Below are 27986 nucleotides of genomic sequence, written 5' to 3'. Positions count from 1 at the left end.
TGTTGCCCCAGTGATGAAGTTCTCTGCTGAAGGCTGGCGCAGACCAGGGCTGCCGTGCCGTATGAAAGCCCTCATTGTTCACGGCATCATTATTTGGTATTACACGCACAATGTTTGCTTGTGAAACGATTTATGAGAAACAAGCATGTTGAAGAAAGGGGACTTGGTTTGAAATTCAGTTGATCTGGCTTATGACATTTACGATTTTATAGTGCCTTTGTTTCTAAGAATAAATATTTAGGTCCACTGTAAATATTTATCTTTTGAACACGCAAACACACACACGCAAAACTGGAAAACTGAGCCGGAGAAGGAACTGATACCTAACATTCATTTCTCTGCGGGAAGGAGTAAAGTGCCTCAGTATTTGATAGGTGCAAAGGAGCCTGTTTTGTGAGCTCAGCCGGCAGTGTCCAGCGCCCCTTGGGCTGTTAAGTCTCTTAGGAGGAGGCCTGGTGGGGAGAGTGTGTGTGGACTTAACTCTGTTCTTTTCACGTGCGTGGGGTGAGCTGGGGTTGAACCAAAGCACTGTCCCTGCTGGCTTCTGGCGGGTCCCCGCTGCATCCACCTGGCCATCAGGCCTGACCAGGAGGCTCACAGTGGCCCATCACTGGGATGGCGTCTTAGCTGAGCAGTGAGTGTTTCTAGTGATGCTTGAAAGGATTCCAGTTTTGAGATTTTCTGCCCCCATGACTAGGAGCCTCGACTTCTGGGCTCTTTTGCTTAGCCCATGTGGGTGAAACCGTGGCACATGAATGCCTTCTTTGGGCTCTGCAACCCTATCTTTTTAATGTAAAAATAAAGGTGTTTGTGAATTGATGGAAGATGCTAGAATGAAATGGGCTAAAGAGTAACTGCTAGCACTTTTTCTTTTCTTTTTTAAGTTTTTAAAGGCCAGCCACAGGCTTACGCAGTAAAATCAATTTGCACATGGTCTGGCTCCTGTCCAACAAATTCCACTAAATGACATTTTAATCTGAAAGCCCCATATAGAAAGGCTTAGATAGCTGTCGTTCTAATTTGCTGTTTCTAGTGTGATGCTTGGGGATGCTCAGGTGTGGTATGGAGACATCTTTGGTTTATCGGGCTGGTTGGGATGTCCTCATTTCCCTTGGTGATGTTTTAGGCTGGAGGTTAAAGGCAGTGGTACCCACAGTGTGGGGAGGGATACAGGAGCAGGTACGTGCAGGTAGGTGGGCATGGGGTGATATTCGTGCATGGACTCTTTCTGTGTGTGACTCTTGACCGAGCCGCTGTGGAGGGAGGCTCTGGTCCGTTTGTGATTATGTGGACTATCTTTGTGGACAAGATCGTGCAGCAGGCTGGTCTGTTACTTGATTCTTGAGGAACCTTATGTAGTTGTTCTGCATCTTGATGCGGTTGCCTCTGCAGGGTTTCTGTAAAGACCACCCCTGAACTGGAAAGTTTCCCTAGAGAGACGCAGACAAGCGAGGGTGGAAAGTAATTGCTGGCTTACCCACTGTGGGGCCTCCTTGAAGACGGTCTGAGACGGTGCCAGGATTTGTGAACCAGTGTTGCTTTGTGTTTCTTTTGGTGCCACATCTGAATAAGCTGAGGAGCGTTGGCCTGTGCGTCTAGGTGGGACGCACAGCGACCCGTAGTACTTACCAGGGAGGTGAACAGGGCGTGGGACAAAGAATGACCAAATGGAGTGAATTCCACAGCAAAGGGATGAAACCAGTTGTTCGTTACTTTTGGCTTTAGATTTTAGTTTATTTTCTTTTCAAAACAAGGGCTGTAAATCTTCCCCAGAGCATCTTAGAAAGGTGCGGGGAGACACTGCCTATAGGTGCCATTTTGGAATTCAGGGTGACCTCAAAAGTTAGTCCCTGAGATGTTAAGCTGATGATCAAGGTGAGTGTCTGAAATGGTCCCAAATGGAATAAGTGAAGAGACACTCTTTCCCTCACCATTTGTCTTTTAGATCCTCAAAATAAAATCTTCTTCCTGTTCATTAGGTGGTCATGGACAACAATGACTCGAGAATGTAGTAAGTTCTTTTCTCAGCTCTCTAAATAAGTACTCTTTTTACAAGGGTCGTGCTCCAGCCGTCTCCTTTGAAGTCGTTTTTTGTTATGCATCGGGCCATGGTGTTATTTCAAAAGAGTCAGCCAGCAGACTCGAGGCCTTTTTGGCTTGAGTTCACTAGCAGCCTTCTGGACAACACGACTTATTTGTTCATCTCTCCGTGTCCCGTCCCCGCTCCCCCTTCTTTCTGTGTCTCCACCAGAGCGATCACCACACCGGCCCATCCTCCAAGCTGGGCTGCCAGCAAATGCCTCCACTGTGGTTGGAGGCGATGTGGAGTTTGTCTGCAAAGTGTACAGCGATGCCCAGCCCCATATCCAGTGGATCAAACATGTGGAAAAGAACGGCAGTAAATACGGGCCCGACGGGCTGCCCTATCTCAAGGTTCTGAAGGTGAGCAAGTTCTGAATCCAAAGATACCCACGACTGGGCTTCCCCTGATGAGTTTGGCCACAGGTTCATTGATTTCCTTTTGAATTTGAGAGAAGATGACTCTCGTATGTGTTCAGCACAGAGTGCGTTTGAGAATTAGCAGATCATTAGGCTTGCTAATAAAATCTCAGAAGGGAGCTGTGGGGCAGTGGGAGGACTGCTACAGTTGGAGTCAGAAGAGTTGAGCTGTTTATCAGCCCAGAGATCTTAGATGAGATGCTTAGGCTTAACTGCACATCTATAAAAGTGGGGATCGTGATAGTATCTCCCCCACAGGGCGCTGTGCAGATCAATGGATTGGAGTAGCTGGAAAGAGCGTTATAAACTCTAGGTGCTGTAGCAACGTTTATTGTTCCACTGATGTTTTCTCTTAATATGATGTTAGGATCAGATTTTAGTAGCCACGTTTTAGAAACAATTTAGATTTTCCTTTTAAAAGAAATCCCATAACCTTTGAAGTTCTTTCACACGTGGTTTAGATGATAAACTTGAGAAGGTATTTCTGTACATGTGAAATGTAGAACAAGGAAGCCTTCTTTCCCCATGTAGTTCTTCTTTGGTTCCTTGCAAGAGCTAGTTTTAATAGCACCAGCCTCTTTATTTTTTAGATCTGTCTTGCTCTTCAAGATGGTGATAGCAACCGGTAGCTGAGTCTGCACAAATACTTCTGAGCACACTGCCTGACATGTCTCCCACATTGAGTTGCTCATAGGGAATGTCCTTAAGAAGAACAGGCTTCCCGTAGAACCATAGGTAGCTTAGCTCAGAACATTAAACCGCCGAAGTGTGCTCTCCAGCTATAAACACCCAGGATCCAAAAAGCAGGAAAGAGATGCTCAGCTTGGGGAACTGCGGGCCCTTTCTTCGAGGGAATTGATCACACCCTCCCTCCGCTCTCCACTGGGTCACTTCCACTGTCCACCAGTTGACTTATTTTTCTTCCTTCTAAACCCACAGCCCTTTGATGCTGCTGTTTAGATGAGATGGAGGTGGTTTTTTGGTGGTGTGTTGGTGGTGGGACCTTGTGAAGTCCTTCCGGGTTGGCCGTTATATTGTTCTCCTGTGTCTATTCCAGCACTCGGGGATAAATAGTTCCAATGCAGAAGTGCTGGCTCTGTTCAATGTGACTGAGGCGGATGCTGGGGAGTATATTTGTAAGGTCTCCAATTATATAGGGCAGGCCAACCAGTCTGCCTGGCTCACTGTCCTGCCAAAACAGCAAGGTAACAACGTTTTTGTTTGTTTTTTTTTTTTTTTTTTAAGAAGGCTGGATATAGAAGCTGAAAAGACCTGGTGCTTTGGGAGATTGCAAGCAGCTTATAGGGTGATTCTGTGGTCTTGGTATATTCATCATAATCTTTCTTCCGTGATGCAGCTGGTAGGATGCCAGCAGCCATGGAAAAATACCCACACATGTTCAAAGCGCTTGCTCTAATTTCTTTTGAAGATTGCCCTTCACCTCCCACCCAGTTTTGGAGTTGTTCCTTCTGGTTTATCTTGTTCAGGCTGCATATCTCCCATCATTATTGCACATCAGCACTGTTGCACACACACACCGGTGTGCCTGTTGTGTTTTGTGTTTGTGGCATTTGCGTAACAGCAGAATTTGATACCTCCTCAACCCCAGATTTTTAGAGAAATATTGGCACAATGTCATTGGTTCAGCAGAGCACCGTTTTCTCTGTTACCTAATTGATACTTGCATTATACTGTCCTTGACCTTGTTATCTCAAGTTCAAGGATATTCCATCTCAGTGAATAGATGTACTGCTGATGGCTATTAAAGACAGTAGGTTGCCTTTTTCAGTTTTTCATATGAAAGTGATACGAGTCTATCGTGTCTGACTCTTTGCGACACCACGCACTGTAGTCCACCAGGCTTCTCTGTGGAATTATCCAGGCAAGAATACTGGAGTGGGTAGCCATTCCCTTCTCCAGGGGATTTTCCTAACCCAGGGATCGAACCCGGGTCTCCTACATTGCAGGCAGATTCTTTACTGTCTGAGCCACCAATTTGTCATGATTCACATGCAAATGTTTTTGTTGCAAAAAGAGAAAAAAAGAGCCCAGCTTCTTTGCTATCAATATCATGCTTTCTTCCATTTTCTTTTAATGCAATGTATGTCAAGATAGTTGTATAGGAATAAAAGTAACCAGAGCCTGGTAACCAACACAGAACCCCACCCTGGTGGTTCTCATAGGCCTGGAAGGTTATGCCAAGTATCCACCTGGACTTACCTGCGGTGTGCTGTCTTGCAATACAACAATTTAGACAGAGCCATCCTTTTTTCAAGGTGGGAGTCTGCAGCCAACAGGACCAGAACCCAGCTTGGACTTCTGGGTGCCCTACTTTTGGAAAATCATTCCTCCATCCAAAGCAAGCAAGCAAAGACCCAGAGAATGGATCTCTGTGGGTTGATTTTTCCATGCCTTTGATCGCATGCATGTATGTCTAGGTGGTGAAGCCGGTGTGGTGATGGGCCTGTGGAGGTGAGCTGCTCCGTGTTGCTCAGTGTCTCTTGGTTGTGGGCTTTGTGGATGGGCTGCGATTGGAATCTTCCGGTGGCCGGTACCCGCTGGAGGTCCCGGTGCAATGCCTCGTGGTTCCATGGCCCCCTCCACAATCATTCCTGTGTCGTCTAGCCTTTTCTCTTGCTTTCCTTGTTTTCTAGGCCGCCGGTGTTAATACCACGGACAAAGAAATTGAGGTTCTCTATATTCGGAATGTAACTTTTGAGGATGCTGGGGAATATACGTGCTTGGCGGGTAATTCTATTGGGATATCCTTTCACTCTGCATGGTTGACAGTTCTGCCAGGTATATACTGCTCTTTCTCTCCATGGTTTTTTCCCTCTTCTTGGTTGATTGCTATGAAATTAACACAGCTTCTGTTCTCAGGAATGGTCCCTTTTCCCCTCACATAAAGATTTTTCAAAATGTTTAAAATTATCCCCCGGGATAAGAAAGTTGCCTTGGAAATTCACTTGCAATGAGATCCCACCCGCGCATTTATTTATGAGCAAGTGAAATTTTACCCTCCAAACCCCAAGAGATCTTATGTTTTTAGTGAGTTATTGAGTCACTGTGTAAATTCACCCATCCCGATTTCTTTTAAGGAAGAAGTTGAAATCACTCTGTAAAATTCAAAGTGATTTTTCTCATTTCAAATTCCATTTTGTTAAAATCCCATATATACTTAAAAGAATTTTTTTTGGTTCCGCTTCTCTGTTTTTAATGAGACGTAAATAGATGGGTGTATGTTGAGGCTCCTGGGCAGAAACACCTCTGTGTGTAGGGTGTTCAGAAGCAGTGTGTTATCTACTTGGGGATCGGTGGCTTGCTGCATGATGTAATGGAACAGACTCTTAGGCCTTTACTGCAAAGCATGCTCTTGCCATCTCGGGCTTGATGTTATTTCTACCCTACAGAGAAATCAACATCACTGAAGCCCTCTTGCCGAAACACTGCCGCTGTCTAAATCTTTTAACTGACATCTCTACCCTAGTCAAGTTTTAACTACTATCTTCTTTAATACATCTGTCTCTTTGTTATTTCCTTTGTGAAACTGCATAGACTATGGTTTGCCAGCTCATAATGTTCCATAATGTTCCACTCCAGTTATTAATTCCTTATTTTTAGAGTTTGGTGCCTACCTGCATGCTTATTTTACATCTAGCAAAAATAAATTGATCATTTCATTTTGTGCTGTGCTGCTAAGAGTTTTGACTATCTTGCAAATAGTTTTCTGACTCAGATGTATAAGCTTTAAATAATGCCATTGCATTCATTTTTTCCTTTGGTTGTGAATCCGCTCTGAGTATTTGCTTTGAGGCGGTGAGATGCCTCGTGTATTGAGCTTGCTTTTACTTGCAGTACTGCATTTTGCGAGTGCCCAACTGGCACTTCTTAACCGATTTGCCTGATAGTACGAGCACAGTAACTGAGAATGCAGTTTGAGAAAAGTACTGTTTGGAAATACACTGCTTGTCGATTGATCATTGAGGACCAAGGAGGGAGCAGATTATTGGAAGTTAGTGGAAGAGTTTCTAACTTAAGCGGTTTTATGTGTCCTCATATGTGACATCATCTCTGTTTTTTCTTTACAAGTTGTGACTTTAGTATAACCAGATACACAAAAATTTAAATGGTTATTGATTAAAGAATGTTACATACTTTTTATCATTTAGACATAATGATTCTATAGTATAACCAATTCAGTCTTTATTATTAAAAGCATTTGTTTGTTTAGTTAAATAATCTACTGGACTATGTTTAGAAATCTGAACCTTTTCCGACCAGCCCAGTAGACGAATCATTTTTTTGTTTCCTTTGAGACTGTGTTCATCTGGGCATGACTTGGTCACATCTTCCTTTGGAAGAGCTCACCCAAATAAGACAGAGGCACTGTTCCTTTAGAGACAAAAGTGGGCATCATTCATATTTAAGACTTTTTAAATGGTTTGCATCAGAGACCATCAAGGAAGAAGGCAGCCCTTTTGTCGTGGGTGTGGGTGACTGTCCTACCCTACCCAAATGTCTTAACGGAATGTGACCTTGTAACCTGACCCTCGTACCTTGGTGTCAGCCAATCCATCATGATCTCAGGATTCCGGAGGTCTGTTGAGGATAGTGATAAGAGACCACCTGGGCCCCAGTGGTAAATCAAGGAGCCCAGAGTTATTCACTTCTGTTTAGAAGAGGTGCATGGCAGGCCCAGAGCCCATGCCTCCTGCAGCACTGAGCTGCTGGGAGGCCCGTCTTGCCTTGGGAATGATTGTCGCTTTTTGATTTCCTGTAGTTAGGCCAGGAAGCATCAGTGCAGTCTCCTAACTCTGTGGCCTGCTTATCTGTTCCTCTCCTGTGATCTACAATCCAGCTCCTGTAAGAGAAAAGGAGATCCCAGCTTCCCCAGACTACCTGGAAATAGCCATTTACTGCATAGGGGTGTTCTTCATCGCCTGCATGGTGGTGACAGTCATCTTGTGCCGGATGAGGAACACGACCAAGAAGCCGGACTTCAGCAGCCAGCCGGCTGTGCACAAGCTGACCAAGCGTATCCCCCTGCGGAGACAGGTAACAGAAAGTAGATAAAGAGTTTGAAGAACTTTACCACTCCCCCACACCCAGCCAGCTCTTGGGTCTCTTCCTCTGCTTCTACTTTCGGGAGCATCCCTGTGCCAGTGGTTCTCACTGACCTCTTGGTGGGCATCCATCCAATCAGTGTCTGGAGCTTGGAAGGTCAAGTCCTGGTGTATTGGTGAGGTCAGCTGAGTCTAGTTCTGAGGGTGAGAAAGCCCAATGGTGTGAGACTCTGAGCTCATCTGCAGGACTGGAAATAACCCGAGAGGCAGCACCGTGGTGTGTTTGGTGGGACTCACCAAATGCGCGTGGCATAAGCCCTCTTTGTCCCTGTGATCGAATGCTTCTTTTGGTGATAGACTAATGCCTGTTGAAAAGGAAGGGATTCTGGTTTTCTTGGACTTACTTTTTTTGAAGTCAAGGTCAGAAACCTGTACCTGGAGGTGTCTGAACTACTACCCCATGAGGTCTGTCTTAACTGGATTTGGCTTTCACCTCTGATTCTTAAAATAGAATCCTATAGTCCCCCAGTGGCTCAGTGGTAAAGAACCTGTCTGCAATGCAGGAGATGCAGGTTCCATCCCTGAGTCAGGAAGATTCCCCTGGAGGAGGAAATGGCAACCCACTCCAGTGTTCTTGCCAAGAAAATCCCACGGACGGAGGAACCTGGCAGGCTGCAGTCCATGGGGTTGCATGACTGAGCACGCAAACGCACGTGCCTATAATATGTTATGATTCGGTGTTCACATGAACATGACTGTGGATTTGGTGGCAGAATGATTTGTATATTGAACGGGCAGCTAGTTGTTGTTACTCTAGAGCTTGTTAACCTCAGTCCTGTTGGTTCCTTTTTGCTCGTCTGTGCCTCCCGGTGGGTTTACTTTTGCTTCGGGCAGATATGACAAGTTGGAGCCAACACCTCTGCCTTAAACCAAAGCTGGGCAAAGCTGGTGGGGCTGGAAGTGCTCATGAAGATGGAAGGGGAAGGCAGGTGTGAAGGCAGTGTTTCCAAAAGTATTTAGTACTTGGTTCCAATAAAGGCATGAGTTTTGAAACAGTAAGGAAAATGGCTAACTCACAGGGTCTAACTCAGTGTGTACAGGATGCTTGTTAAAATTGCAGATTCCTTAGTTGCCTCCCCAGAGATTCTGGTTGAGTAGGTTTTGAAGAGGACCAGGAATCTGCATCTTAAGTAACTCCTCAGATGATTCTGAAATGCAGTCTGAGAAACTGGATTAATCCCAGCCCTACCCCTCCTGGGACTGCAGGTGGCAATGATATTTTCTGGACAAGGCATTAGGAAACATTAGGAACCAGTTGGTCAGCAGTGGTTTTGGCACAGATATGACTGTTCTCAGCCCAGCTCCGAACTCTGGGCTGAATGGGTCCTTGTTGATTTCTTTGAATCTATGTTTCAAGCAGGTCTTTCTAAATGGAGGCTAAAAAAATAAAAGTGGAGGCCGAGGGTAGCATTTGGAGTGTGTGTCAAGTGTAGGACAGTGCCCACATGGTGTTAAGAGTGGCAGCAGGGTGAGGCAGGGGAGAAAGATGTCATTGGCTCCCCCTGCCTCCAAGAATGCTGTTTTATTAAAGTGGCACACTGTCTTTCTCGGGGCTTCCCTGATGATTCATCGGCAAAGAATTTGCCTGCGATGCAGGAGATGCAGGTCTGATACCTGAGTTGGGAAGATCCCCTGGAGGAGGGCATGGCAATCCATTCCAGTGTTCTTGCCTGGAGAACTCCATGGACAGAGGAGCCTGGTGGGCTACAGTCCATGGGGTCGCAAAGAGTTGGACACGACTGAAGCGACCGAGCATATCTTTCTTGGGGCCAGGGAACTGATGATGAGGCCACTTGCCTGACTCTGGGAGAGTTCAGTCTCAAGACGGTACCTTCAGTGACCTTTGGGTGGTATGGCCACCCCTCCCCGACCCTCAGGACCATTTTTACAGCCATTTGGACCATTTTTACAGCTACCATCTTGAGATCCTGACTCTAGGGACTTGAAAGAGGGAGTGGTATTCCCATCTCTATTATTATTTTTTTTAATAGGGAAAAATGCTACCTTCTGGAAGAAACCTTTAATTTGGTGTAGCTAGACCATTGTCCTGTAATTATTTCATCATGCTCTTTTTTCTGCAGCTGTTATAGTGCTCTTCTTTTTATTTAATATAGAAGAAGCAGATGCCTTTAAAATCCCCTTGATTCAACTCTGGTCTTTGTGCTTGACTTCCCTCTGGCTGACTGGTGTTTCTTCATTGTCCGTCTCAGTCTAAGCTGGTCCTTTTTCCTGTCCTTCCCTGTGTGTAACTGAAGGCAGCATTCTAGTTCTTCCTCCTTGTTTATCCCTCCCACCCCTCCTTCCTTCTTAATTTTCTAAGTGCTTAGTCTAACACAGGTTTCATGAAAGACATGGCCTGTGGCCTTTGCCAATGGCTCCACAGTTATTTGGGGGCCTTCATTTGAGATGCAATGGCCTTGTGTTTCAGTAGGGTCAAATAGTCTAAGAGAAGCAGCAGAAAGTGGGCAGGTACCAGTCCCCTGGAAAAACAAATCTCTGGGCGTTTATTTGGGGGGGATGTTGACACATCTCAGCTGCACATGTGGGACCCACTGATTCTTCACAAAGAGCCGTTCGTGCATAATAAGCATGGCCCCTTTGGTGGAAGAATGCTTATCAGATACCTGGATAAAAGAGGGTTATTGGACTGTGGCTGGAATGAAAAGCCCCAGAAAGGCCTGCAGATACGTTGATGACAGAGAGCATACCACAGGGATGCCAGGCATGCCTTTACCTGGAGACAGGTGAGCTGTAATTAGATGTCTTGGGGATGGACTGTTCCTCAGCATTTCCTAGGCACTTGCCGTCCTGCCTGTGCCTGGAATTTCATCTTCTTGGCCCTGATCCTTGCCCCTCCCCAGACATGCACAGACCACGTCTCGCCAGATCCATCGTTGCTCCCTTTTTAGAACAAGAGCAGATTTTTTTTTAATTGTTATATCCTATTGTGAATTTTTTTGTTGACATTTACTAATATGTACTGGACTTACCAGTGTAAGACTAACATACGAGTTTTTGTTTTTGACACAAAAATATTTTTCTCTGGTACCAAAGAAGAAATTCCCTGTGATCATTTCCTGGTAACCATGAGTTTGTTGAGGCTCCTTATGCATTCTGATGTTTGGGGAAAGAGAAATAGCTTTTTGGTGGGGGAGGTGGGTGGTGTAGGGCGTCTCCCCATTTCCTTTGGCAGGGATCCTTCCGTGTTCTGAGCTGCGGCTCAGACAAGGGGACCAGCAAGAGCCAGCCCAGAGAGGGGCCTCTGCCCGAGCCTGTTGGCTCTTGTACAGGTCTCCAGGGCTGCTAGTGGACGGCGTGGCTATTGGGAAGTCTTCCTGACACATCCTTGAGTTGCCGGGTGGGCTGTACTTCTCATGTGTGGTACACATTAGTTCTGTGGGGGTGGGGAGAAGTGTGAAAGGAAGTGAGCTGTTTGTTCAGGAGGTAGGCAGCATTGCTGGCTTTGTTGAGTTGGTTTCTCAGTGAGCACATCCGGTTCTTTTTCAGGAGCCAGACTCTTCCATAGGGTGGGATGGAGATACACTTGCATCAGCAGATAACCCCTCACGTGCATGTACCTCATGCTATCTCACCACCAGCATCTCAGCACAGGGCAGCAGGGTTGGTTTTTTGTGTTTTGTTGTTGTTGCTGTTTTTTTCTTTCTCCAGACTTTAATTTCACCCTCTTGATTACTGGTACAGATAGATCGAAAACCAGAGAAAAATCAAGGTCAGTCGAGGTCATGTTTTATAACAGTATGTTTGAAGCAAAGGACACATTCCCAGGGACATTGTGAATGGGACAAAGATGGCATGTGTGGTTCGGGAGCCAGTTCTGGGGGCCGTGTTATGAAATCCACTGAATTCTGTGAAGGGCAGGCCCACATCTAGAAGCTCATTTGCTGCCTAGCAGCTAAACAGCGTGATCTTGAAACATTCTCTGTATTTTGGTCATTCAAGTGGTCTAATGGAACGTGGCTGGTTCCAGAAAGCATGTAGGTAATTGGATGGTCATGGATGGCTTAACTGGAATTTGCCCTTGCATGTGGGCACCTGGCCCCCACTTGGCGGTTCTCTCCTCTCAGCTTCCATAAGACACAAAGTTCGGCTAAGATCAGACCTGGGTTTGGGCTGATGAGACTGGTCGGGGTTTGATAGGTTTTCTCTGGGGAGAGGTTTGGGGAGGCAGAGACTTGCTAAAGGAGGAAAGTAAGTGTCAAATTAGCTCCCCTGCCTGTTTACCTAAAATTTGTCATGGAAGGAAAACAAATCCTCCCCTCCCCCCATCCCTTGACCCTTTATTTCATCTGCCAGCTCTAGGTGGTGAAGGCACTTTGTTTGCTATTGGGGAGTGATAGACGGTGCTTATAGCATCACTGTGTTAGCTCTGGGGCCTCATGCTCAGGTTTGAGAATGTGGATCCGTGGACTGAGCGTCAGAGGGTTTCTCTGGCTGGCTGTGGTCCATATGTGAGTCCTCCTCCTCGTGGCATCTATACCTTTGCCTGCCCTGTTCTCTGCAGGGCCCCCTCTCATTGATGAATCAAATCTAGTATTAAAGGACAACACAGTCTCTTGGTGGCCCTTTAAAAAGAAAAGAAAAAAAAAAAACCCACTTCCTTACCTAATCTCCTTTATGTGCTGTGGAAATAGGAGAAAAAGCACATTTAGTTAAAAGCTTGATATATGGCATGAGGAATTTATGGTAAAGAGATTCTGGAGAGTGAGGAAGCTGAGTGGAGACTGTGGCAAAACATGACGGAAAAGGGCCTGCCAGGATTTGGGAGTGGGGAAACAGCTTATTTTAGCGTGTTAGTGTTTATTGTTTTAAGTAACTCGGTGATCACTATCAATGGGATATTTTAAAATTAGAGGAAAAGGGAACCTGGAACTAAAGGAACGTATCTGAAAGGGAAGATTTTGATTTTGTGCCCTCCCCCCAACCCCACCTTAAAAAAGAGTGATTGCCTGTGTTGCAGAAGCAGGATTCAGAAGTGAAATTCAGTGGAATTCCTTGGAGAATGTGGTCCAGATGAGAGAAGCTCTAGAAACACGGTGTTCCTCAGAGGAACTGCTTGCAAGGGATTGGGCCAGCCCTGCAAACGCGTTAGTGCTCAGAGTAAGATGGAATGAAGAGAAAGCCAGTCATGTTTTACAGCCCCAGAGGGGATTTTAAAAGCATAGTAAAATGCATGGAGGTAAAATCATGATATACCTTGCGTAGACAGAGGGATTGAATTCTGCCGATTCTTCTACTGGGGACATTTTCTTCTCTTTTTTCTCTCTTTGTGTGTGTGTGTGTGTTTTTTTTTTTTAACAGAAGTATCTTCCAGATCTGTCCATGGAATCTAAACCTCTGCCCTTAATCTGAACAAAGTTTCCATAACCTTCATCCTAGTGACAGCAACAAAGTTGGGGAAGGTTTTCCATTTTCAAAGCTTTCCCATTAAAACCTTGTGGGAGACACTCTGTCTGTGGGGGAAGATGTGTATGGGTGTGAACTCTTGTCACGGGTTTGTGGGCAAAGATTCCTCTGGGGTCACAGGTTAGCCGCGGAGCAGTTAACTTCTGACTGAATGCTTCGTTTTTCTTTCTGAGGCCGCCACTAAGCCCTATTTGTCATGAGGATTTTCTTAACTCTCCAGCTCTCCTTCTGCCCTGGGACTGTCTCCTGACTCCTTAATTTCTGAGGCTTGCTCTTCTGCCCACTGGACCCCTCCAGCCCTACCCACCCACCCTGGCTGTGAGCAGAGGGTCTCATCTTTCAAACCATTAAGGCAAATCCTACCCTTAATGCTGATGGAATTGCTTTCTCCCCTGCTGCACGCCATCTGACAGACAGCATCTCACACACAGAACAGTGCTAGGCTGCAAGTCTGCAGGCTTCCCCAGAGAGAGGGGTCGTCATAAACTCCCATGAATCTGAGCAGCAAATGACTAAAAAGACACTAAGGGACCTCCCTGGCGGTCCAGTGGTTAAGATATCACCTTCCAATGCAGGGGGCATGGGTCCGGCCTCTGGTCAGGGTTTCTCTGTCTCCATGTTCCCTGCACACTCTGCGCAGGGGTTCTAGGAACCCTGCAGTCCAGCGAGCAGGGCTACGCTACTGGCCTTGGAGAGGGTGTTCTGGCTGTGGACTCTGCCAGACCTTGACCGGTTGGGGCCTGTCCTGTCTCTCATTGCCAGACTGACTCTGACTGCTGTTCCCAGTCTTCTGGCCTGTGATCTTCAAGCTGGGTTACCACCGTGATGAGTGGTGATTTGTGCTTCTTTGTGGGGGAGACCTTTTTATCTGCAAACACCCATCTCCTTTGGCATCCATAGCTCACAACCTGATGCAGGGCGTTAGGATTCGGGAAAGTGTTTTTAGCCAGACCTGTTCCCTGAAATCTCTCTGAGCCCTTCTCTGAAAATGGGGCTCAAAACATATATGGGGTCAGTGGAGGCTGCGGAGATGGTGTTACTGGTGGCCCTGCAGCTGAGGTCAGCGTGTTGCGGAGGTGGATTCTGCAGGCTTTTCATGTTTACCTTTGTCTTTTTTCTTTTTACCTTTTCGTCTTTTTGCTTCTGCTCTTTGCCTCTGTGGCCCAGACACTTAGGTGTGAAGCCTCTTGGAGCTTTATCTGTCCATGATTGCCCGAAGGGGCCCACGTGATTGTATACATATATATATCATTAAATACACACATAAATATATATATGTTTACTATGCTCATACTGAGTAAGCATTGATCATAGAGTCTACATAATAAAATTTAAGCATGATTCCCTTGACAAAAGACTGCTCAGAAGGCTCAGAAATGTTTTCATGTACATTTAAAAAGATGATAGAAATTCTGTGTTAAAAATTGCCTTCTTCTTGATATTATAAGTAGTACTAATACCAGCTTCCTATTCCTGAAATGATTCCCCCCCACCCCTAATCTATTCTTGGACATCTCAGGTTTCCTCCCTGCTTTTTAAGGGCAGTCTGGGTTTAAGGAGAGAGTCAAGGTTTTTTAAGTAGGATGTTCCCAGAGCAATCTGCTGGTTCCCTGTGGGAATGGTCCAGGCTCCGCCTTGAAAGTTCATCCTCGTTAAATTTGTTCATCTCGGTCCTTGCCACCTTGATTTTAAAAATGTTTGTAAGCACTGCTGGGGAGAAGGGTTGATATGAGAGTCATGTAGGGGACAGAGCCACATTTGAGGGGTCATGTCAAACCCGATTCCAGTTCTCTTGGGCAGGTCTTGTTCATGGTTTAGAATAAGGTGATAGTCAGGCAGCCCGTAATGGTACTTTCCTTTATACAAACCAGCACAGAGAAGATGATATATTTAAGAAATAACTATTTTTTCAAATGCAGACTATAATGAATGAGTGTGAACTGAGAAAACTCAGTAAAGCCTTGCCGGCTGCTGGGGGGGGGGGGGGGTTGGTGGGGAGGGGAGCTTTCCACAAGATTGTGAATAAAGAGGTATTTTTCTTTCCCTTGACTCTTCGTTCACTACTTTCTGAAACCAAAGTTGACTTGGTCATCAGCTAGTTCCCAGAAGGAATGGGGGAGAAGTAGACAGTGGTCCCCAATGCCTGGGTCTCTGGTTATCCTTGAATAAAGGCACTTGTTGCTGCCAGAATGCTTTTCCCATTCATTCTGGAGCTAGATCCTTGACGTATTCTCCTTTACATTTCAAAAGATAGAGCTGATTGAAGAGCCGATTTTCCAGAAGTTTTTGTGGAATTTCATAAGCGTAGCATTGATTCACCATCTGAGCTGGTATGCCAGGAGGAGATTGCTAATCTGGGGCTCTGATACAAGCCCAGGCAAAAAGGCAAGAATGAAGCCTGTGGGGGTCTAGCTCTGTATCCTCAGGTGATATGTTGAGGGTTTAGGGCGGAAACAAGACTTTTTTTTTTTTTTTCATCAAGCAATGTCTAAAAAATGTTGTTTGGAAGTCTGGTTTTAGGAGCATACAAGTTGGATGAAATCTAGCACATATTGCCTGGATGGGAGGACCGAGGAGTTGGAATCCAGCTCCTAAATGTTTGGTCTTAAATTCATGACTTTGGCCAACCCACCCTCTCCTTGCCTTCTAAGAGCTGACCAGTGGCTGGGCTCTGGCCGGCTCCCAGTCTTCTCAGGTGGAGCCAGGATTACATCTGTGTCTTTGCATTTTGTATCCAGGTTTCTGCTGAGTCCAGCTCCTCTATGAACTCCAACACCCCGTTGGTGAGGATTACAACTCGTCTCTCTTCAACTGCAGACACCCCCATGCTGGCAGGGGTCTCCGAGTATGAGCTGCCAGAAGATCCCAAATGGGAGTTTCCAAGAGATAAGTGAGTACTTGAGTGGGGACACATCTCCCAGTGAAGACTTAAGTATAAATGGGGACACTGGGTTGACATTTTCTGTTTATGACCCTTAATTGCCAAAGTCTTGTTGGGATGATGTCAACGGGAATGGGTAAGATTGTATTTCTAAATAATCAACTCTAGGAAAAACAAAGAACTGATTCTCTCATATGCTCTTTTTTTAATAGTTCTTTTAAAGCAGAACTACTAAGCCATGGCTGGTTGGCAAACAAAATGGTACCTTGTTAGCATTTTTTTCTTTTCTTTTTTTTGCTTTCTAGATAATTTAGATCCAGTCAAATGGAATATAAGTGGGATTATCCCATTTATAAAACAGAATTGACATTCTAACTTCTGGTTCCTAGAACATGACTGTCCTATGGTTCATTTCTTTAGAGGGATTAGATACAGAATATAAATTGCCTTAAGAATCTTCACCCAACAGTGCTGTTTTTAATAGTTATTAATATAATATTGGGCTGTAAATCTTCAAATATGGTACCTGCCATTGAATTTCTTTTGGTCCATAGTATTTTCCTTATTGGGTGACATAGAGGTGTTCCAATAAGATCAGTCCAAGTGTGGCCACCTGGGCTCTGGTGAAGGCATTGTTGAGAGCTGTATATTCTTGGTCTGGCTTCAAGTTCATGGACTTTGGATTCTCTTGGGCTGGATTTGAATCCTGGCTCTGCCAGCCGGTGGCTGGGCAACCTTGTATGAGTTACCTGATTCTTTTTGAACTTCATTTCTATAAAATGAAGGTCATAGTACAGACCTCCCAGGACTGAGCACAATTCTTGGCTCGTGTGAATTTCCCTTCATAACCGGTGAGATCTGAACTTCAAATCTCAGCAAGATGGACATCCAGCCAATGGACAGATCTTGGGCTACCAGCCATCCATCTTCTAGCCGGGGGCCAGCCCCCAGGTCTCCCTTCTGAAGTGAAGGGCTGTCAGCTCATTTCCAGGGTCTCTCTTGTAGTGGTTAGAGTCGAAACAGCCTGAGAGTAATGGAAGGTAGAAATTGCTGACTCTACATCTGCATCGAATCAACTGGAATAAGCTTTTGACTTGCTTATGCACAGCTACCCTATTGGTCTTGACATTTGCACCGTCTTCTTGAGATTATGTCGAAGAAGTGTCTAATGACTAGAGAAGGAACTCATGCACAGATTTGGAAATACAAAGATAAGCTTTTCCAGAGATTGGATGTGATGAGGAGCCTTTCTTTGGAAGGAGGGGTAGCTTACGTGGCACTTGACTCACACAACTCCAACCAGCTTTGTTTCCTAACAGCTCGTTCAGAGATATTAATATACGCCATAAATGAGAGCCAAATCATTGTACTGGTATCATTTTGTTAGAGTGTGAATGGAAGTGAGTCCAGCTTGTGTGCTGTTCATTCATTCATTCAGGGCTTGGTTACTGCATTCTTACCAGTGAGGCACCAGAAAAACACAAAGGATGATTTCTTCACCTGTGCAGTGTGAGAAGGGGGTGCTTCTCATGAGCCTGGGCTTGACTAAACAAGTTGGTGGGTTCTTGTGCGCGTTCCTATGGATATAGGACTGAGGTGGGGAGCTGTGATCATATTTTAAGAAATTATAGCTCCCAGGTTCAAGCCATAGCTTTTGCCACTTGTGACACCACCGGCAGCAGTGGGAATCTGTCTGTCAGCTCCCACCCAGAGTACCCTGAGTGTGGAAAATCTGAGTGCTAAGCCTTTCAAAATAGTGTTTAGCACCACCATAGGTGGAGCAGATTTCCAATGAATGAAGGCTATTTAGAAGCAGTTTATTAGATTGGAGGCAGACGTTGTACAAAGAAAGGATTGTTATGTTTGTAGTAGCAGGGCAATAGGACATAAATTAGCCATTTTCCCAATGCAAATGTTTATTTTCTGCCAAGATATTAAATTTCATTTTAGCTCAGGGTAGGAAGGGAATGACCTCAGCCTAGCACACGCTACCCTTGGTCTTTGCTTTAACTTTTTCAAACCATTGCGTACTTAGCAAAAATACTGGTTACTAGTGGCAGCTCAGTACTTTGCTGTGTTATACTTAAGTGAAAAAAACACATTTGTAAGTGTTCCAAAGTCTCATCCATTCTGTTGGTTTTGGGAATGTCCGAGGAGTCTCTATGGCTTTTAGCATGATGCATGTAGCACGTCTGACCTTAGAAATTTAGTTTGTTTTGTTCACTTTGGATTTTCTTCATTATTAATTTTGGGCAGTCATAAGGATTTCTAAACTAGTATGTCAGAAAAATCCCCCTCTCTCTCTCGAGTTTTCTTTTTCCTTTAATGAAAAAACAGAGATTCCTTGAAATGCGTTTAAGATTCATATCTTGTAACTTGGCCCAGAATGTGACCATAAAATCCATTGGTATTTAAATAATAGTGATTTTTAAAGACATCACTTCACAGAGACAAAAAAAAAAACAACAACACAGGTTTAACAGTTTTCTCTGAGACATTCTAAATTACAAATCTTCGATGGGCTCAAGATCAAAGCTTCTCCTCATTAGCACTTAGGAAAGCTGACCACCTGACTCGCAAGGATACCTTCCTTAAAGAAAATAAATCAAGAATACAAATGTGACATTCAATAGTTGTTCCAGCAGTCACTGACATTCCCTAAAACGTCACTAAGAAAATACTCAAGCGCGTGTGTTCCCCAAGTCTCATTAGTTCCATATGATAAATGCTCCATGCTTTTGTAAGCTGCTGAAAGATTTTTATATTGAGTTCTGGAATTTCCCTCGCTGTACCAGATGCCGTGTACTAATCCTCCCTTTACACATTCAGGCTGACGCTGGGCAAACCCCTGGGAGAAGGTTGCTTTGGGCAAGTGGTCATGGCTGAAGCAGTGGGAATTGACAAGGAGAAGCCCAAGGAAGCAGTCACTGTGGCCGTGAAGATGTTGAAAGGTGAGGGGGGTGGTGTGGGGAGGGAGGAGAAGGGGGTAGCCTTATCAAGAATGTTCCTTTTGTGTGAACTCTATCATGGCGCGGGGTCAAAGAGCACATAGTTGACCTAGGGGTTGAGAAGTTTTCAGTATAAATCAGCATCTCGGACAGACTATTTATCTTAAGCAGTGTGCGCTTATAAAAAAGAAAAGCCAGTTCTGTTAGAAAGTGGTAGCTCATTCCCTTTATATTTGGAAATGCTTAGAAAGTATTGACTCACATAGAGTTGATTAATTTAGATGAGTGTTGGCACGTTGGATGCAGAACACAAACCTTATCTTACAAATAAAGGGAAGTTGGCCTTTTTAGGGGGAGCCCAGAAGGCTCAGAGAGAGGAGGCCACTCCTTCTCCTTTGCAAGAGGCACAGAGAGGGAATGGTTCTGGTCTGGGAGTTGCTTAGGAAGCTAAGAGGGAGCGCATGGCATTGATGCTGGTGCAGAATTGCTCACATGTTCAGGGATGAGTGAGCAATGACCCAGAGATGTAGATGTTGAGAGGCGTTTGTGGGAGCCTGAACATTTATGTGTTAACCTTCCAACCCTGCTCAAGGAGCCTGAAGACCTTTTAACCATTAACTTCATCTTCCCACAGTATTCTTTTATGAGAGGAGTTATAGGAAACGGTTACATTATAAATCCCATTGTGGGCATCTCAGAAAAGACACCCCAAGCAGAGTTTTTCCCACATGTCCTGGCAGACAGGTCTGTTCTCAGAATGTGTATGGGTGAGGGGTGGGGGGAGTGTCACGCATTGTGGACACCCAGGAGTCAGGTTTTTTCTTTCTTTCATGGGATTTTGAGTCATCGCGTCTCTTCCTGAGAGGAGGGAGCAGGGTAGAAATAGTTGGAAAGGGGTTGGGTGTTTTTTTGGTTGTTTTTCCTTAGCTCTGGATCTGAATGGCTCCTCAGGAAAATGAGGACATTTTGAGCTGCTCCCACTTTGGGTGTGATGCCTGGGAGGACCACAGACGTCAGCCGTGGTCATTTTAATAGCCAGTGGGCATCTCAGAGCTTAGAGAGGATCCTGTGTGTCACTAGAGTGGAGCCTCTACCTCTGAGGGGCAGGTGTGCACTTTTCCATGGGCGTTCGTGTGGATTTTACACTCCAGGCACTTGTGTTGCTCTTCCTTTTGTGCAGCCAAAGAGCTTTACGCAGCATGGCTTCCATCCATGGCCTAAGCTCAGATTTTCCCTTATTGAATTAGTTCAATTCAGGTACCTGAGGATGAATCTTGCCACTTTTTGGAAGCTTAACTGCGAGCCAGGATATGCAGGACCTAAGCTGTTCTTGTTTGAAATTATGGAGCAGAGAGGTTTTTAAAACTTTAATTATCTTAGTATGGGAATCCCAGCCCCTTGGGAAGCCCATGGAAGGCGAGAACCTTCAGCCCCTCAAGATGCAGGAGCCGGCGCACACTTTTGTCCTGGTATGGGGACTTTAGTCCTTGCCTGAATCCATCTGTGAGTGCCCTGTGGGCTTTGAGGGCTCAGCTTAGCAGCCTGTGATCCAGAGAAAGTCTGAAGTATATGAAATGCCCCCATCTTCCTCCCGTTCCTCCTCCTCCACAGAAGTCCTCACAGTTGCTTTCAGGCCCCATGAAATTTGATGTGGTTTTCTGAGATACCTGCTATCTTCCAGAGGATGGAATTATTTCATGATAGGGAAGAATGCCCCCATGTCTGTGAGGTTTGCTGGGAAAGAATTGGCCTTAGCGCCCAAGGCGTATGTAGTTGTCCTGACTTTTGACACTATTGACCCCAAATTAGCTATTTGACATGGAGGAGGGCAGTTCTCTGGGCATTTCCTGCTTCACTAGTAAGATGAGAGAGATGATTTGGAAAGTCTTTTCTGGTTCATAAATTCAGTTTCATTCTGTTTCAACCAAATGTTCATCAACCAACAGTAGCAAAACTGATATGTAATTTACCTAATTTTTTAGATGATGCCACTGAGAAAGACCTTTCTGATCTGGTGTCTGAGATGGAGATGATGAAGATGATTGGGAAACACAAAAATATCATAAATCTCCTTGGAGCCTGTACTCAGGATGGTGAGTAGGAGGGAAAAAATGCATTCATTCACATAACCCAGGGTTTAGCATCAGCATCATTTTAGAAGCGTATGGATGTTTAGATCTTGCTCCTAGAGCCTCCTAAGCATGTGTTTAAAGTTCTTTTTAAAACCCACCTCAGGAAGGTGTTCCTGATGACCATGCCTGGGGTCTAGAAGGAAAAGTGGATGTTGGTGACCCTGGATAAGAAGGCCTATAGGGTTTTTTGGACATAACCTAGAGGGTGTTTGGAAAAGGCCATCTCATTATGTTTTTGTTTAGTGAGTGCTAAGAGTGAGTTCCCAACATAAGATCCTGCATTTTGGTTGACAAGTTCTTCTCTTGAAATGGGATTGAAGAACCATGTCTTGCTATGGGTGAGTCCCCAGGAGTGGCCTTAAAGAGGGGAGATGGACTGGAAGGACATGTTATCTTCCCCCAGGAAGTGAGGACCCTGGCTTCTCTCATAGATGATCTGTGTCACTTTGGGAACCAGTTTGATGATAATAAACTTGGAATGCCTGTTTTCTGTGTTGGCAATTTTCCTTTGAGATCTCTACTGGGAGTCAGGAGACTGTTTAGGGTTATTGTAAGTATTTTTGGCTTTGTGGCAGCCACCCACCTCTACTGCTGGAGTGAGAAAGCTGCCACAAACAATACAGAAATGAATTGGTCTCGCTGTGTGCCAGTAACATTTATGCACGAAAACAGGCTGGTCTCTGCCATAGGGACAGTATTGCACGTGTGTATCAGGAGCCACGCACTAGCTTGCAGTGTCCATTGCACAACGTTTGCAATGGCCCAGGCCTGAACACAACCCATCGGGGGATGGATAAATACAGCATGGTATACTTATATGATAGAATCTATGTAAGTGTTAAACGGAATGATCTGGATCTATTTTTTATCAGCCTGACTGGCTTCCAGAAAGATCATGTGTTGGGGGAAACTGTTGCAAAGCAGTGTCTTTATTACTCATGGATGTTGCTAAAAATAATACATCATTTATTGATACACATGTGTTTGTACAATTGTTAAAATTAAATGAGAGCAGCAGATTTATGGTAGCAGTTGCTTTCCAAGAGGGGACATGAGAAGAAAGGGGCACTCACGAGGCATTTCTGTTTTATTAGAGACTGTTGAGTCTACCTTGACCAGGTATTTGTTGTCATTTGTGGGGAGATTAGAAGGCAGGTGTTCTATTTTTGTGTGTGCTGTTCTGTATGTTTAAATAAAAAAAAATAATAATAATAAAGCACTGAGTTGTAATAACTACGAACTCCTTGGCAGAGCTGCCCCAGGGCAGCTCCGGGGTTCGCTGCCTCTCCAGCTCGTGTTTTCCATCCACAGGGCCGCTCTATGTCATCGTCGAGTACGCCTCAAAAGGCAATCTTCGGGAATACCTCCGCGCCCGGAGGCCACCCGGGATGGAGTATTCCTATGACATCAACCGCGTTCCCGAGGAGCAGATGGCCTTCAAGGACTTGGTGTCGTGCACCTACCAGCTGGCCCGGGGCATGGAGTACTTGGCTTCCCAGAAAGTGAGTCCTTCCCCTTCTCCTCAGTTGGATGGATTCCAGTGAAAAATGTCTGAAGAAAACAGGCCATTTGGACGTGCTTGCTTGCCGTATCAAGCCCTGGCCTGTCTTGTACAACCTGGAAAATATGTCTTGCATTATTCATACTGGTGTTTGATGAACTCTTTAACAGTCAGAGTTGCATCATAGACCTGTCGCAGCACCACAGAGTTGAGCAGAGAAGATATCTCTTCTCAGAGATGGGCTGGCCGGCACCCTTTGGGGAACCAGCTTTCCAGGTGGACGGCAGCCGGGTTAGGGGGCGCTGCCTTTGATGCCGATGATCTTTTGGCTTTGTTTTGTGGTTCTTGAGTCTCTGGATGTGGACTTTGGGTGTCGTCTCTGTGGTTTTGAGTTTGAAATGATGTTAAAGATTCTAGGAACGGAGATCAAATGATGGGGTGTTTTGGTAACATCGAGTGCCAGGTATTCTCTGGATTTATTTTGTCTCATTTCGCGAGGTGACCCTCTGCGGTTGAAAGTTGGCCAGGTCCCCTGAGGTGAATCACTTGCATTCCAAGCATGCTGCACGCAGTTGGAACTTGAAACATCTGAGTTATTCTGAAAGCAGTTAGACGGGTGCCCAGATGTCCCCTGGGGCATTTTGGATTGGCCCCAGGTGCCCTTCCCTGGCCCACACTTCGGGGACGGTCCATAGCTTCTTCCTTGGGCAGAGGTGGGTCAGTTCTTATCTGCTTTGGAGTATCATGAAACATCAGTAATTGCTCGCATCCTCAAAGAAGTAAGAGCCTCTGGTAGGCATGGACCCTCTGTCCCACCGTGGGATCTTGGCCATGGTGGTCATTGATGGGGCAAGGTGGCCTCTGTCAGGCCACACCACGTGGCGATTCAGGAAGGGCCCCACTGCACCTCGGCCCCTGCTGTCTGTAGCCAGGAGGAAACATAGCCAGAGTTACCACATGTTCTGGGGTTTTTTCTTAGCAAAAGAGTCCAGAGTTGAAGATTTTTCAGAAAAATTTTTTTTTTCTGTACAATCTCCCAATGTATAGATTTTAGGAAACCAAGACAGAGTGGAGTTGTGTCTGTGTGTACGTGTGCAGCAGACTTTGCCAGCTGACGAGTCAGACAATCAGATCCAGAATGTGGGACATTTGACAAGACATTGCTTCAAAATGTCAGAGTCACAAAAGATTGAAAAAAATAAAAAATCCTGCAGAGAGTGTTCCAGATGAAAAGAAGCTTAAGAGTCATGACAGCTAAATGTACATGTGTGATCCTGGACTAGGTCCCTGTTCTGGGTGGGAGGTAGGGGGACAGCTTTTATAAAAACTGTTTATGAACACTTAAATATGTGTATGGACTATATATTAGATAATGTGGCTGTTTCACTGTTAAATTTGGGGGCAGTGATAAAGGTCTTATGTTAAGTTAGGAGATATCTGCAAATGAAGTCTGCAACTCATTTTTAAATGGTTTAGCCACAAAAAGTGCATGTGTGCATGCGTGCGTGCGTGTGCGTGCGTGTGTGTGTGTGTGTGTGTGTGTGTGTGAATGTGTGTGGGGAGCCTGGGTGTAGAGAGAAAAAGAGAGCAAGGAAGCATAAGAATTGAATCTGGCAAACATGGATATCCATTGTTCTACTTTACCTTTTCTGTAACTTGGAACGATTGCTAAGTAAAACCCTGGGAAGACATCCTGCCTGCAGGCTGCCAGATCTGACTCTCTGGTCCTTCTTGCTCTGTCCTCCTGCTCTGGTGTGGAGGGAGGATGATTTTGGGGGCTCAGCAGGGAGTTGCTCTTGATAAAAGTGGTAGAAGGCTGGCCTGGTGCTTTTATTAATCCTTCAGCAAATATGCCTGAGTGTTCCTGATTCGGATGCCTGGTGTGCTGAGTCAGGCTCCCTGTGGGTGACCGGAATGGATGCCGTCCTCAGCCTCTTGGAGCGGGCACTGTGGGGGACAGCAGGTGAAATCAACAGTCAGTTCAGTTCAGTTCAGTTGCTCAGTCGTGTCCAACTCTGTGACCCCATGATCCGCAGCACGCCAGACTTCCCTATCCATCACCAACTCCCAGAGTTTACCCAGACTCATGTCCATCGAGTTGGTGATGCCATCCAGCCATTGCATCCTCTGTCATCCCCTTCTCCTCCTGCCCCCAGTCTCTCCCAGCATCAGGAACTTTTCCAATGAGTCAACTCTTCGCATGAGGTGGCCAAGGTATTGGAGTTTCAGCTTCAGCATCAGTCCTTCTAATGAACACCCAGGACTGATCTCCTTCAGAATGGACTGGTTGGATCTCCCTGCAGTCCAAGGGACTTTTAAGAGTCTTCTCCAACACCACAGTTCAAAAGCATCAATTCTTTGGCGCTCAGCTTTCTTTACAGTCCAAATTTCACATCCATACATGACCACTGGAAAAAGCATAGCCTTGACTAGATGGACCTTCGTGGGCAAAGTAATGTCTCTGCTTTTTAATATGCTATCTAGGTTGGTCATAACTTTTCTTCCAAGGAGTAAGTGTCTTTTAATTTCATGGCTGCAGTCACCATCTGCAGTGATTTTGGAGCCCCCAAAAATAAAGTCTGACACTGTTTCCACTGTTTCCCCATCTATTTCCCATGAAGTGATGGGAGCAGATGCCATTTTCTGAATGTTGAGCTTTAAGCCAACTTTTTCACTCTCCTCTTTCACTTTCATCAAGAGGCTTTTTAGCTCTTCACTTTCTGCCATAAAGGGTGATGTCATCTGCATATCTGAGGTTATTAATATTTCTCCCGGCAATCTTAATTCCAGCTTATGCTTCATCCAGCCCAGCGTTTCTCATGATGTACTCTGCATAGAAGTTAAATAAGCAGGATAACAATATACAATCTTGACGTACTCCTTTTCCTATTTGGAACCAGTCTGTTGTTCCATGTCCAGTTCTAACTGTTGCTTCTTGACGTGCATATAGGTTTCTCAAGAGGCAGGTCAGGTGGTCTGATATTGCCATCTCTTTCAGAATTTTCCACAGTTTATTGTGATCCACACAGTCAAAGGCTTTGGCATAGTCAATAAGGCAGAAATAGATGTTTTTCTGGAACTTTCTTGCTTTTTCCATGCTCCACTGGATGTTGGCAATTTGATCTCTGGTTCCTCTGCCTTTTCTAAAACCAAGAATAGCAAGGAGAGATAAGAAAGCCTTCCTCGGCGATCAATGCAAAGAAATAGAGGAAAGTAACAGAATGGGAAAGACTAGCAATCTCTTCAAGAAAATTAGAGATACCAAGGGAACATGTCATGCAAAGATGGGCTCGATAAAGGACAGAAATGGTATGGACCTAACAGAAGCAGAAGATATTAAGAAGAGGTGGCAAGAATACATAGAAGAACTGTCCAAAAAATCTTCATGACCAAGATAATCACAATGGTGTGATCATTCACCTAGAGCCAGATATCCTGGAATGTGAAGGCAAGTGGGCCTTAGAAAGCATCACTATGAACAAAGCTAGTGGAGGTGATGGAATTCCAGTTGAGCTATTTCAAATCCTGAAAGATGATGCTGTGAAAGTGCTGCAGTCAATATGCCAGCAAATTTGGAAAACTCAGCAGTTGGCCACAGGACCGGAAAAGGTCAGTTTTCATTCCAATCCCAAAAAAAGGCAATGCCAAAGAATGCTCAAACTACCGCACAATTGTACTTATCTCACATGCTAGTAAAGTAATGCTCAAAATTCTCCAAGCCAGGCTTCAGCAATACATGAACCGTGAACTTACAGATGTTCAAGCTGGTTTTAGAAATCAATAATAAATGAGGGCATAAAAATAAGCATGTTGAAAGGCTGAGAATTGTGCTGTGGAGGAAGCCCCTGGCTTGGGGGCAGGAATCGGAGGTGGGGGTGGGGGGACTCGAGAGGTTTGGGGACCAAAGGTGATGGCTGAGCCCTCCTGCAGAGGGACAAGCTGTATGGAGGCAGGCCCTGCTCATTCAGAAGCTGAGAGCCCCAGTCAAGACTCGGCTTTTGGTGCTGGGGAAGCCTCGAAGGGGCTGCTGCTACTGCTGCTGCTAAGTCGCTTCAGTCATGTCTGACTATGTGCAACCCCATAGACGGGCAGCCCACCAGGCTCCTCTGTCGCTGGGATTCTCCAGGCAAGAATACTGGAGTAAGTTGACATTTCCTTCTCCCCTCCAGGGGGCGGTGATTTGGATCAGGTTCACAGTATAAAGCCGGCTACTTGTGACTATGGTTTCGGCTAAGGTTTATTGGCTCCGACAGATACCAGAGAAGTAGATTGGTTTGGGATGTATTTTGCCATCAGGACAGTTAATGCATTGAGTAGATATGGGAGGGAGAGGAAGAGGGACCAAGGATGACTGCTGGATTTCCATCTTGAGAAACAGGACGGTGGTGTGATGGTGGTACAGCTTATCGGGATGAGGAAGATGGGAGGGGCAGGGGCAGTGGCAGGAATTGATTCCTGTGGGAAGCCCCAGGTGCATTTCCAGTATGTCTGAGGGTCATTTAAGGGCAGATGTCCGCCAGGAAGCTGAAGGCTGCAGCTCAGCTCTGGGGGGCTAGGCGAGACACTGGAGCCAGTGAAGAAGGTATAGGTTCAGGGCATGGGAATGGATGTGTTCACCTTGCGCAGGGAGGTTGGGGAGAGGCAGAATCAGAAGCTTGGAGTCAAACCCTGAGAAACCTCTCAAATCCAGTGATTGACTTAAAGCGCTTGAAAAGATGGAGGAGACACCCTCAGAGGAGGAGGAGGAAACCCAGAATGTGGTTCAGAGGTCCAGAGAAGAGTCTCGGGAAGGCAGGAGGAGGAGAAAGAAGATGGCTGAGTCCTGCCCCACCACCTGTATTGCACCCCGGCCCTGAGGATCGCAGCCTTCCTGCTTTGCTGTGTGGTGTGGTGGAGAGAGAACTGAGGATCAGTTGAACTCTGCAAAATGGAGAAAAGAATACATTTTAGAATGACATACTGAAAGTACTCTTATTAGTAGTACTGTAATCATCATTATACTACTAATCACTACCACTTTTTGAGAGCTTAATGTCCGCCAGGCCTGGGGCAAACATTTTACATACAGTGTTGTCTGTAACCCCAGAATAACTCAGGAACAGGTGTGTTTATAATCCCTGTCCTATGGGTAAAGATGCTGGGGGCTGTTAGGAACCTCCAGGAAACCTTTGAGCCCAGGTGTGTGTGTGTCACTGTGCTCATTTCTGAGATGGGGACTCGTCAGTTCAGAGAATAAAGAGGCTGGTCCCACACCTGGCCTTTTGGTTTTCTACTCTATCTTGCTCTCAGGTATTCCTGCCTCTCTAGACCAAGAAGAGGACCACTGAGAGGCATTTGGGAGTTGAAATCAAGAACTCAGGAGGAGTGTGTAAAGAATTCTGTGTGTATTTCTCAGGTGTATATGAAAAAGACCAAGAAGATGAGAAGAAATGCCCTGTGCTGGGGCTTCATTTGCCAACCCAGGGTGGAATAGAGGGG

At 45.5% G+C, this 27986-nt stretch overlaps 1 protein-coding gene across 28 annotated transcripts in view; it reads left to right on the top strand.

The window, feature by feature from the left end:
* Positions 1-27986, top strand: part of FGFR2 (fibroblast growth factor receptor 2) — a 104706-nt gene that overhangs the window by 65249 nt on the left and 11471 nt on the right. For 9 of the 28 annotated variants that reach the window (XM_042238872.1, XM_060404519.1, XM_060404524.1 and 6 more), the window contains 7 exons: positions 2252-2442; positions 5154-5298; positions 7358-7554; positions 15785-15936; positions 18757-18878; positions 20858-20968; positions 22319-22509. In XM_042238872.1, coding sequence (XP_042094806.1) covers positions 2252-2442; positions 5154-5298; positions 7358-7554; positions 15785-15936; positions 18757-18878; positions 20858-20968; positions 22319-22509 — 1109 coding nt within the window. Of the gene's footprint in view, positions 1-2251; positions 2443-3556; positions 3705-5153; positions 5299-7357; positions 7562-15784; positions 15937-18756; positions 18879-20857; positions 20969-22318; positions 22510-27986 lie in introns of all 28 variants that reach the window. The other 19 variants (XM_060404520.1, XM_060404516.1, XM_060404503.1 and 16 more) reach the window with 6 other exon arrangements.

This window comes from Ovis aries, chromosome 22 (genome assembly GCF_016772045.2).
Source record: "Ovis aries strain OAR_USU_Benz2616 breed Rambouillet chromosome 22, ARS-UI_Ramb_v3.0, whole genome shotgun sequence".
NCBI classification, from domain to species: domain Eukaryota; kingdom Metazoa; phylum Chordata; class Mammalia; order Artiodactyla; family Bovidae; genus Ovis; species Ovis aries.
Note: the sequence above shows the minus strand (reverse complement) of the source record. Positions and strands in the feature narration are given on the sequence as shown.